General features: G+C 43.6%; 1 protein-coding gene across 1 annotated transcript in view; it reads left to right on the top strand.

Annotated features, from left to right (window-relative positions):
• The window catches only part of RABL6 (RAB, member RAS oncogene family like 6), a 54,796-nt gene that overhangs the window by 13,033 nt on the left and 29,480 nt on the right, over window positions 1-12,283 (top strand). The window contains exons 4-7 of the mRNA XM_063409006.1: window positions 5,793-5,845; window positions 6,911-7,002; window positions 7,829-7,969; window positions 8,951-9,056. Of these exons, the coding sequence (XP_063265076.1) occupies window positions 5,793-5,845; window positions 6,911-7,002; window positions 7,829-7,969; window positions 8,951-9,056 (392 nt within the window). The remainder of the gene's footprint in view (window positions 1-5,792; window positions 5,846-6,910; window positions 7,003-7,828; window positions 7,970-8,950; window positions 9,057-12,283) is intronic.

Genomic DNA, 12,283 nt, shown 5'->3' with positions numbered 1-12,283 from the left:
TGAGTTCTTTGTTCTGGTTATAGAAGTTCTTGTTGAGCTGTTTTTGTGAAGGCATTCTATTGTTAAATTGGTGAAACCGTGGCTGCAGTGGATAATGTATGCAGGGGAGAAGGATAAAAGAGAAGCAAATTACTTAAATTCACTAGGACAGAAAATGCAGTGTGTGCATTCCAAAACCTTTTCTAAATGCTTAGCCAAGGAAAATTTTATGATACATAAATACATTTTTCATTAGTTTTCAGTTTTTGTCAGAGTATAAACTTTTGTTTTGTAAAGGGCAAAACCAAACCCCATAACGTCTGTGAAGACACAGTCTGGATGCAGTGCAAACTGGGATGCAGTGGGATCTGTTCCTGGAAGGGGTTGGAGTCCAGATGTAAATCTCCACAGCCCATTCTGTTGCCCTGAGTGCAGATCTTGTTTGGCTTCTAAGAGGTGTTTAGTGTTACATGTGGTCATAGGTTGGAGACAGAAATCATGTCTCAAATTCTCTTGATCATAAGACAACCTGTTTTATTGTTCCTAACCTTTCTATATAGGGAGTTCAAAACTCCTGGATCTAGACAACAGATTGGTCTGGGTCTTAACACCACCCACCTCCCTGGCTTAATGATATATCTGTATTTAGGGTTGGAAGGGGTTGGCTGAGGTCTCTGTTTGAGTTTAAATCTATCCTATGATTGTTCACCTAGGGACTTGTTTATTGAACTAGGAGAGCCAAATTTGGTTTCTTATTATAGCCAGCTTTATCTGTGCAGCTACAGACTATCTGTACTGTGACAGTTTAGTACCAGCCAGACTTCTGGCTTAGTGTGTGAATATGGTCAGAAAAGCAGGTGCACAGGTGAGCAGCTGCTCTGTGAGTGATGCTTCTTGTTTGGTGTATGTCAAATTTGTTGACCACAGTTGTCGAAACACAAACTTTGATGGTTTGTCTGGTGCTGCTTTTCCTGCGGCCTTAGCTGGAATCCGTGCTCTCAGTCATTCTTCAGCAGAATGGCATCTCAGAGGCACCACATATGCAACTTACACTTGTGTTACATCAAAAACTAAAAGTACAATAGGAAGCGGGAAAGGAGAAATGTCATTTTTCATGTTAGCTGAACTGTATTCAAAGTAGGGGGAAAAAAAAGACAATTTGCGATAGCATCTCTAGTTCAGATACCTAATGCAGCCTTCAGGGTAAACTTGAGCCAGGAACTTCAAATGAAAATCCTGAGCACTTTTTAGTGTTTTAAGCCCCAGTTTTCACAGGGTAGACAAAACCTTGCTTAGGCCAGAGTTATTGCTGAAGTCAGTCTGATTGCAGTTTGGCTTTCAGATTGTGGGATAACAAGGGGAGGGCTGGAATCTGAGCAAAACATCTGTGTTCTCACTGCCTTGCAGCTTTGGTATGAATAGATAGACATTTAATTTGGGAATCATGTGGTTCCAGTATTTATTTCTGTGAATAGCTTCTCTGAGCAGAGTCATCTTCTCAACTAGAGACTTGGTTTTTTGGCGAAGGGGATGGGATGTGCTGTGCACAGATGTTGATAACAGCTCTTCTAGTCCTGCTTTAATTTCTGACAGCGGAGCCTATGTTGGAAATCTTAAAGGATTCTCTTCCCTTCACTTTATATTCTTTGAAGTAAAACTCATTCTGGTAAGATCCATACTTGTGGACCACAGATATGTATTTTTTTGCAATCAGTTGTGCTCAATCAGTGCAGTGTAAAAATCAGATCATGATGTTAATGAAATCAAATTCTTTCCTACTGCCATGGCATTTGGATTCATGATAAGCATAACTTTAGAAAAATGTTCATATTAAGCATTAAGAGCTTGCTCATATCTAACTTCTATCCTAATGTTATGACATTTTTGTTTTCCTTCTGTATGCTTAGGACAAAAAATCCTCCTGCGGGATGCTTTGGGTGAGAACCACACTGGACTGTAGACTTGCAGTAGTAAAGTATCCAGTGCTGCTGTAGCATAGTGCTGACAAGACCTGTTCCTCCTTTTTTTTCCTCTTGCCTACCAGATCCTGGCTCCTGTACATATTTAGAATTGGGCAGAATACTGCATTTATCAGGTTGGATTTGAAACGGTCAAAAAATGCATGTTCTGAACACGCATTTCAGCGTGAAGTTTTCCAGGCTAAAATTCTTTTGCCAGCGTTTCCTCATTTCATTTTCAGAGGAAATTAGGAGACCTCTGTTTAAATGATGTGAGAAACTGTTGAAAGCCCTAATGTGGGTTGTAGTTCAACAGGTGCATCCATGAACTGCAGTTTTCAGCTTCAGTTGTGTAAAGCAGCTTTGGGCTCTCCCCTGCTGAGCAGTGCTGCTGTTCTGCAGTCACAGGGGCTGGGGGGAATTAAAGAAGTTGCACCCTGAAAATTTGATGTACATTTCTGGGCTGAAGTTAACAGTGATTTTCCTGAGTGATGTTTCTCCTGGTGCACCCAGGGATGTGCTCCCTGTCTTTACTGGTTCAGCAATGCCCAGGTGGTTTTCCCTCTGGTGGGTTTTCCCTCCAGAATCCACTGGGATGCAGAGGCAGCTCTGCTGGCCCTGCCTGGATAGTGACTTAGCTTGGTATTAGTTATTTAGCATCCAGATGATAATTTGGAAATGTAGGGAGATTTGTTGTGAAAGTTCAAAAGCTGTGAGGTTGGTTAGTGTGGTGAGGCAGTGTGGAATTGCAGCTGTCAGACTGTGCTGCTTCTCTTGGCTTGTTATTCACTATTTGGGATTCTTCTTTTGAATGTGCAGACTCCCTGGAGTCCAGACTTCATTGCTGCCTGCTGCATTCTCCTTGGGCCTGTGCAGAGAGCTGGGTTTGTGTCTGGAAAACTGCCATTTGTTAAAATCTTCCCAAGATTAGCTTGCCTCCAGCCGTGAATTGTATTGGACATTGTGTGGTGTGTGTAGTAAATATCATCTCCTTTGCTGCTCTTGGAACTGACAGAGCACAGGAAAGATCTCTCTTAGCAAAAGTCACAATCCTGACTCATCTTTCCGGCTTTGCAGCAAGTTTTGTAACTGCTGCAGGTCATAAAGCTATAACAGATCCTGAATGCAGAGAAGCTGCTTGAATGCAGGGCATTCAGGAACAGTTATGAATTCCTGTCTTGTAACTTCTTCCACTTTGGTTCCCACATATTTTCTGATACATGACTGAAGGCGTCAAATGTTTTTTTTCTGTTGCCCACAAGATAGACAAACACTTTCCCTTGTATTGAAGATTCCTTTCCTCCTTGCTGCAGCTTCACTCCTCTGCCTCCTAGACGTGTGCTTCAAGAAGAAGGAAAGATCAGAATTCATGTTTCTTTTATTTTCAGGTGTCCCAAGTTAGATAACACAAGGGATGTGCATATTCCAGATGTGTATTTTTGACTGGTGAAGGGAAGCAGCCCCCTTGCATGGTGGACAGCATTTGTTGGCAAGCTGTACTGAATCCTTCTGTCCTGCAGCAAAACTGATGGTACATACTGCTGCAGACACTCAAGTGATTATCACAATCTCAGTGTCCAGTAGGAGCTGCTCTGTAGACTCCAGGGCACTGCTGCCAAGTGTATTTAGTGCCAGTGTTGCTCTTATGCCTGTAAATAAGGAGCAGCCATCGTTCTAGGAAGAGGACCTGAGCCATTACAGCACGATCACCCTTCTGATTGAAGCTCCTCCATTACACATCAGTACAACCTCAAAATCTGGACCTCATGCACACAGTGATGCAGTCCTTGCTGTGCCCTTGCCTTTACAGGCTGAATTACATCTTTTCACTGCATAGATCTTATCTTTGTGTGGTTCATCCTGCAGTGTGGGTTCCAAAAATAGAGCCTGTGCATGAATCTGTACACACATGCGCTTTTCAGTTCTATGACTCCTTTGAGGTGACCTCCTTTGCAGCACTGATGAGCACCGTGCGAGAATATTACTCATTCCTCTGGAAACACACAGAAAACCATGAGCAGGGAGAGGTGTGTGGGTTGTATAGTCTCAAAGCATTGGCTGTAAATGTGCCCAGGTTAGACAGACACCTTGATTGCTCAGGATGGGAGGAATGATGGAGAGTATTTGTAGTTTTTCGAGCTTCTCTTTTAATACCTAGAAATTTAGGTCATGCCAAGCATAATTTAGCAGTGACTGCAGAAATAGCAATGTTTGAATTGTTCAGAGAAGCCATACAAATGTCACTGACTTGAATTGAAGTGGGAAAAGACATGCATGGCCTAGACATCCCACACCTTCGGCTGCATAGGGAAGAGTGAGAGCCCATATTTGGATCCCTCAGGGAAGCACATTGCCCACATGAGGAGGGATCAGGATTAATATTTCTGCTACTTTCAGATGTCAGCAGTAAGATGACATGAGTGGGGCAAACATTTTGTGGTGATGCACAGAAGCACCCACCAGAACCAACTGCTGTAACCTGCAGCATTAAAGCTTTTCTGAATAATTGTATTTTCTTACTATTTATCCTTGAGCTGTGTGCAGGAAAAACAAACCCTGTTTCACATGTAGCATCTGGCCGAACCCTGAATCCACATGTGATTCAGCAGAGTTGAGAGCTGGTGGTCTTCAGTGTTACAGAGTATTTTACAGAGTCAATGGGAGGGGTTTTGCAGGTGCATCTGAGCTGCCTCTGTTGTCAGTGACACAGGAAATTTCTAGAAGTGATGAGAAGGAATTCCAAGACTGTGCCAGTATAATTTAGTTAACTGTTCATTATTTACACTAAGAAAATACATAACAAAGTTATTTCAGAAGTACTTAACTGCTGTCAGTAACATCTGGGAGATACCAGGATCTGTCAAACATAACTCCTGATCTTGCAGGGTTATTCTTTGTGCAATGCTTATCATTGATAAAATTCTGGAAACACAAAACATTCAGTTTAAACAAGAGGCCAGATTTTTTCATGGTGTGTCCCCATGAAACCTCTTTGGCAGTAGGTAACAGAAGATGTTGGGACTCCTGGCAATCCTTAGAGCCAGGTGTCTACACCAGAATATTATGTCAGCTGATCGCCACTCTGATAATCAGAGGTACAGATACACCTCCCTGTTGAGACTCCAGGCTGTAAGATTTGGAAACACAGTTAGTGTGAAGTTTAAAAACACTCCTTTTCTAGGGTGCTGAGTGGTACTTTAAAATGTCAGAAAATGCTTCCCTAAGACCTAAGGAAAGAGAGAAGCCTCAGGGGCTGCCCATTAACTGCCTTAGAGGAAGCCGATGAGTTGGAGAGAAACCTATAGATTACTGCAGGTGGGACCATGGCCGTGGGACTGCAGGGCAAGTCTCTAGAGTGGTTTTCTAGTGTCTTCTACAAACATTAGGCACGTTCCTTCTTGTACTTGCACTTCCTGCACACTGGGAGCCTAATCAGAGTTGTACCTGCTCCATGGCTTATTTCTGTGTGCTTTTGGTGGTGCTTGTGAAGGATTTCTTTTCTGCACCTTCACTAGTGATGACCAGACCTGACCCTCTGGCTCTGGCCTTTGGAGCACATGGAGGCTGTCTCTCCATCTCCACAGCTCCTTTCCCACAGTTTATTTGATTTCTCTTGGATTTCTTCTTGTGTAAGTTCTGTCTGTCTTTGGATTGCTTTACTGTTTGTTTTTGAATAGGCTAGCTGGGATTCTTCAGCAAGGCATACCTATCCCACCCCTCCTCATCCCCCAGGCTTACAGTAGAAGTAGGATGTGCTTTAAGGTTGTGTTCAAACTGCTATGCACCTATCCAGACCCATCCTCCAGTTCTTTGCCCAGTGTAATGTTTTTTATGTTTTTTACAATTCTTTTTAAGGAAAATGCAAAAAACGAGGAGATGGTTTAAAACTGGAGAATGACCCTCAGGAGGTGAGTCACCTAGAATTCAGAAGTCTGAGGCCTCTTGTCCACTTTTGGTCCATGGGAAGCAAGTTCTGTATTTGTTCCTGCCCTGTGGCCAGCCTGGAAGGTGGATAAGGGACAGTGGGATCACTGATGCTCTTCATTCTATGCTCTGTGCATTTCAGCCCTGCTCCTGCCCTGACTGCAATTTCCCTGCTGCTTTCCATTCTGTCACTGGTAATGACTGTGCCCCAGGTGTTTGCTCAGCAGCTTTGTACCTGTCTGCCTGTGGGCAGAGGCAGAAACTCCTTTTGTCAGGGCCTTCTTGTGGGGCCTGAAGAAGTGACTTGATGCCCTGTTCTGGCTGCTCCTCGGAGCTGGTCTGTTACACTCCCAGTGGTGCCCATCTGCTCAGGCTCAGATGAGGAGAATTTTCCTCAAAATATTCTCACATGGGAAAAGCCTTTATGAGAACAGTTACCACAGCTGCTTCTTTCTTTGCAAATGTGGGTGCATTTTCCACTCCTGGGAAATGAGTGAGAATTGTTCCAGGGGCACCAAATTCCAGCAGGAGCCATGGAGACTGAGCTGGGACCATGGAAACTGAGCTGGCACCGGTACTATCTGGACTTAAGCAGTGTGCAGAGTCCAAATGATGAAAAGCCAGTTGGGTACTGATCCTGTCAGCCCTCCATGGGGCAAATTGCCTCCTGCTTTAGGACACCAGAAGCATTAGGAGTAGAGCCAATATCTGGGTCAGGAAAACGATGGGATGGGAGCTGTGTCCACTGTCCTCCACTCTGTGGTTTGTATGGAGTTCTCTTGCCAACACAGGATTTGGGAGCACAGGGGTGGGTTTTAGCATGTGCTGTCAGACACTGTCAGGTGCTTCACATCCTGTTCCTGTGGGAAATGGAAGCTGGGAACCACCAAGTGTCTTATTTCAGTGATAATAGTATGAAATCCATGGGTACTCGTTACAGTGGTTGTCACTTTAGGAAGTTTGCCTGGTCAGTACTGTATCCACTGTGTTCTGTATCAGCCTGAAGTTGAATCCAGTTGTTTACTGCTTCTTTGTCTTTATTTCCTCAGGCAGAATCAGAAATGGCTCTGGATGCAGAATTCCTGGATGTCTATAAGAACTGCAATGGTGTAGTCATGATGTTTGACATTACCAAGCAGTGGTAAGAGACCTTTACTGCTACCATGTGATTCTCCCTCATTCCAGCAGAACAAAAGACTTCCAGATCTCCAGACTCCCAGCTGGATTTGGAAGCTGATAACCAGCCTAATGTGTTGAAGCAAGCTTTTATCCTTTAAAATAAAAGCTTTATCTTGTGACATGGCTTTTACTACACTCCTCTCCTGGACTTGATCCAAACAAGCTGTGTCCCAGTGGGTTGTGTGCTACAATTGCTGATATGCTGCTGGCTGAGGCTTGATAATTAGTGCTATCACAGGTGCAAAGTGCATGTTGCAAACCCATGCTCCCCAGAACACAAGGGAAAGGAGGAGAAATTCCCAAGAAACTGGTATTAGTAAGGATTATTTAGAGGCCCCAGGCTGCATGAATCTACGGAAGTAATGAACTGTTGATTTTGCACATCTGAGGAGGGTGAGAGAAATAAGGAAAGCAGAGTGGAAAGAGGAGGAGGTGAGAGCTCCTGCCTCATATTTAGGCTGATGGTATTCAGGTTTGGTATGGACTAGTGAGCCTGTGGACAGCTGAAAGGAGGGAATCCTTTACCTCTTCTGATCCCACACTATTTTGCAGGATTTAGACTGCTGTAGCAGATGTGAGGGTTCTGGTGAAAGTGGATTATTGAGCTTTTGAAGTTGTTTTTATGTAAAGAGTCATCCAGACATATTGAGGGTATTTGTCTGATGGGGCAAAGAAGCCACAGACTTGGAAGGATTTTGGAAAAAAAAACCACTTTTTTTTTTTCTTTGTGATTTGTTCATGAAACTGCTAACAGTCTCATCTGCCTCTCTCTCTCCCCTCTGATGAAGGACATTTAACTATATTCTGAGGGAGCTTCCTAAAGTGCCGACCCATGTTCCAGTGTGTGTGCTTGGGAATTACCGGGACATGGGGGAGCACCGGGTCATCCTGCCCGGCGACGTGCGGGACTTCATTGACAACCTGAATAGGTGAGAGGTCACCGGGCAGGGCAGCAGGCCTCAGCTGCTCCCTGCCATCACCTGTCAGTAACCATGTCACTGCCGTGTTTCACATCCATGTGACACGTGTCCTCTCACAAGCAGCATCTGCTGACATCCTGGGCCCTTTGATCTGGAGCAGATCGTTTGCCATGCTCCTGGAAACAGAGAGTGCCTGGCAGCATGTGCCTTTCAGAAGTGCTGTTCCCAACAAGTCGTCTTCTTTCTGGATAGTCCTTCTGCGGTGAGAGAATCCTCTCCCCATGGCACAGCTGTTCTCTGCTCCAAGTGATTGAGCTACACGAGAGCCAGCCAGTGCAGTTGTGTCCTTGCTCTGCCTCTGAGCAGCCCCCACACAGCACTTGTGGGGCACAGCCAAGTCACATGTCCCTCACCAGCCAGACAAGCCCTTAAGCAGAGATCTGAGGTGCTCTGTTATGTGGTATAAAATAGTATTTGTTGGTCAAGATTCAGTAGATTGTACCTTTTAATGTAGTTTTATGTTTTTAAGGTACTTCTTTCATTCTCCTCATCTCTCATTTGTTTATGGCTGTGTCAGGCATGAGAAATGGTGTCAATTTTAAGACTTTATCCATGATGAAATAATTTCTTTACAAATTAATTTCTATATATGATTTTTGTCAGTTCAATTGTGGCTTTAAAACAAATCTTCCCTGTGAAATGAACAGCTTGTAAAGCTATGAATCCCCAGTTTAGGAAATCAACATCCCAGTGTCCTGACAGAGTATTTCTTAGCCTGGCAGGCACATGACACTGTCACACACCAACAGCCGCCTTCTGCCACCCTTCGCTGTGAATTTTGGCTGCACACAAAATAACCAGTCCAAGCAGAGTGACCCCCTGGGCTGCATTTGAGGGAGGGGGTCTGGCCACCAGGGGTGGCTCCTGTTGTGTAACTCAGTCCTATGCAGGGTGTGCTGGTTACAGTGTTCTCCTCTCTGCTTGGCACAGGCCTCCCGGCTCCTCCTATTTCCGCTATGCTGAGTCTTCCATGAAGAACAGCTTTGGCCTCAAGTACTTGCACAAGTTCTTCAACATCCCCTTCTTACAGCTGCAGGTAAGGCAGGAATGTTATCCTGATGTGTTGGGTGTGTGGGACAGATTGGATTTGCTTCCTCTCTAAGGCGGGAATTTGGGGTTTCATTTGCTGTTAAAGGATCCTGAGTACATTCTTGTTTTCATTAGAGTTGGTGTAACAAAATTATGTCAGAACATTGGTACCTGTAACTGACTTAAACATGTCTCTGGTTACAAGAGGTCAGCTGTGTTGATGACCTCTGGAAAAAGGCTCCATTTTCATTGGCATGAAAATGGCATCCAGTGATGCAGTTACCAAGTCAAAAATGTAAAATACACACATTTGTTAAACTTTGGATTTCAATTCTGTTCAGTTAAAACTCAGATGAGAAGAGATTTGGCCATTATCTGAGTAGTTCGGGAACCTCTGCTGAAGGTCTTTGCCCTAATGGTTAAGGGCATTAAATACAAGATACATGTGCTTGAATACTGTTCATATGGATCCAATCTCATATTTTCTTTGTATCTGAGGTTTCTTGGAAGGGTTGAGGGAAGGGCAAAGGCAATGAAGGGTGAGATTCTCATCTGTGGGCCTTTAGAAGATCAGCTTTTGAGGTGATCCTACAGGGGTCCTTTTGGATCTATAGCTTGTGCTTTTTGAGGGCACATATGATGTTGTGTCGTTGTTTTCCGTTTGATGGGAAGAACCCAGGCAGTTGATCTTGATTATCTTTCACCAGTAATTGAAGTGTCTGTGTGTATTTTTATATAAATAATCCCCAGCTAAATGCCAGTTCAGAAAGACCTGAGATGTATTAGTGGATGTTACCAGGTCCTGAGGCTGCAGAACAGAAAGAACCAGGATAAGAGAATTGAATGTATAAAACCTCAGTGAAACAAGTCAAACAATTTTTTCAGGAGGAAGTTGTAGAAATCTGAGCTATAAATCCAACCTGCTGCTCAATGGAGAAGATTGAAATCTGCCAGCATGTTGCTAAAATGTTTGGGTTTATGACACTGCATATTTGGAGGCCTTTGGTTGCTTCCACTCATGTTTTGGGGCTTTACTTGATGTCAAACTTCACCCAGGATGGGCTGCATTGGTTTCTCCAGTGCCCCTTGCACTTGTGCCACAGGTTTATGGGCAGTGCCTCGTGCTGCTCCACAGTAGCTGCCTTGGGGCACTTGACTGCTCCCAGATAATCTCTGAGAAACTTGTTCTGGAGTGCACAGGGATCAGGGCTGGCCCTGTTCAACATCCAGTGCAGCATGAGCTGAAATTTGTAGGAAAATCACATCTAGACTTAATTCCTGGAGGTTCTTCTTATCCCTTCAGAGATTCTTGCCAGTACCAGGCTGTAGAAAGGAGTTTTTCCCCTCGGGGCAAAGCAGGATTAAAGGAGAGGGATGCTGCCCAATATGAAATGCACATAGGATTTAATCAGCCTCGGAGGTTTCTGTGTCCCTCAGCCTGCCCTCCACAGCTTTCCAGGGCAGAGTGGTCCAGCTGTATCTGAGGTCCCAGGCTGTCCCTCAGCAGGGTTGGGGTCAGGATTTGGTTTTCAGTGGCACATTCCTATGCTCAGTTTACAGTCATGCATCTTCTATGGAGAAAAAGCAGGGGCTGAAATCCATACCCCCAGTACAGAGCACCTTCTCTCTGTCAGCCTGGGCTCTTCAATTATTTATCAGTTCCTTTCCAGGGACAGGATTGGCAAACCTGAGGATGCAGTTTAGCTGTAGGCATTGCTGGTGGCCCATAAATGGGATCAGGTCACCCAGGCTTCCAGATGCTGCACTGGAAGGAGACAGGACTCTGCAGACATCTGAAGTTGCCTTTTCCCAGGAAGCCCTTGCAAGTGGCTTTCAGCCAGAGCACTGGTCTCTAGAACATGATATATTCCCTTTTCTTGGGTCATTGCAAATAATAAGCTGTTTCTTTAATATTTTAATAACCAGTGTGGTAAAATAGAATATATTTTTGAAGTATTTGGAAGTTTGTTAGTAGTGATGAATTTGTACAAAATTGATTGCAACTCTCTCTTTATTAAATATATATTCTTGATTTATTGTGATCTGTGAAAATTGAAATAAATAAAACTGGTGTATGTCTCAGAGCCAAAGTGTAAGGCAAGGCACACCGCTTGTTTAATAGACAAGTCCAATTAAAGCCATTTTCAAAGAGCCTAAGGTAAGCACCGGAGAGCAGTAGCCCTTCTGTCTCTGTTTGTTCAGCTAATTTGCTCAGCATGTATTTCACCTGTCTGAGGAAACTGGGGACAATGAAGCAGCAGACTTGCCATTTTTTTGTCTCATTTTTGCTTATACTGCATGAATAATACAAAATGATGATATCTATTGCTTCTGAGGTCTTGATTTTCTTGAATTCTAAAATCTAGAATTTGAAGTCCTTATTTGTACTTCTGATTAGTGTGGCAACTTTAAATATGAATAGCATACTTTGCTGAATCTTTCTTGCCTGTAAATGACAATAAAGGAATTGGCATTAAGTAATGACTCCGTAATTCCATGCGTACGTGTTAATTAAAGTCAAGTTTCCATCTGCAGAGAGCACTTGAAAATGATGAATAAAAAATTACTCAGCAAAGAAAAGAGGGATTGCTCCAAGCTCTTAACACAATGGCAAAGGTAAACATGAAGACTGTATATGCCTTGGAAGCAGTAAGTTAGCTTAAATGATCACAGAAGCCCTTAAATTTTGAGAAGGGCTATGTCTTCCAGTAAATTAGGGTTATCAGCTGTGATGAATCACCTAGTCTTACAAAATAAAAATTACTTAAACCTTTTTTGCTGATTCCAGTCATAGTCGAATTTGATATAAATCAGTTGCTCCATAGAGGCTCAGGCTGTGCTGTGACCTTTCCCCGGGACAGAGCACTTGGTGTGGTTTGTGTGAGCCAGATTAGTTACTTGCTCTTCAAACCTGTGCAGTGTCTTGATGGCTTTAAAGTTGTCACATCTGTGAAACCATAATGCCAGCAGCATGTGCATGTAGAGACTGAACACCATCGCTTCATGCGAATGTTTGTCTTCTCAGATGGATTTCATTCTGGGAATTAAGCAGTAGATTTCCTTTTGGGCTTTTAACCTGATGGGATCTTTCTGCAGTGAGTTCAAGTATTACCAGACAGGGAATTAAGAATTCCCCATGGTTATTGATGCTAACTTTCAAAAATATTTGTCAGAGCAAAGCTTAAATGTGCTTGGGGGATAAGGCAGTTATCAAACTAAAAACCTTGGCATTTT

Source organism: Prinia subflava, chromosome 12 (genome assembly GCF_021018805.1).
Source record: "Prinia subflava isolate CZ2003 ecotype Zambia chromosome 12, Cam_Psub_1.2, whole genome shotgun sequence".
NCBI classification, from domain to species: Eukaryota; Metazoa; Chordata; class Aves; order Passeriformes; family Cisticolidae; genus Prinia; species Prinia subflava.
The sequence above is the reverse complement of the archived record's forward strand: the minus strand, read 5'-3'. Positions and strand labels throughout refer to the sequence as shown.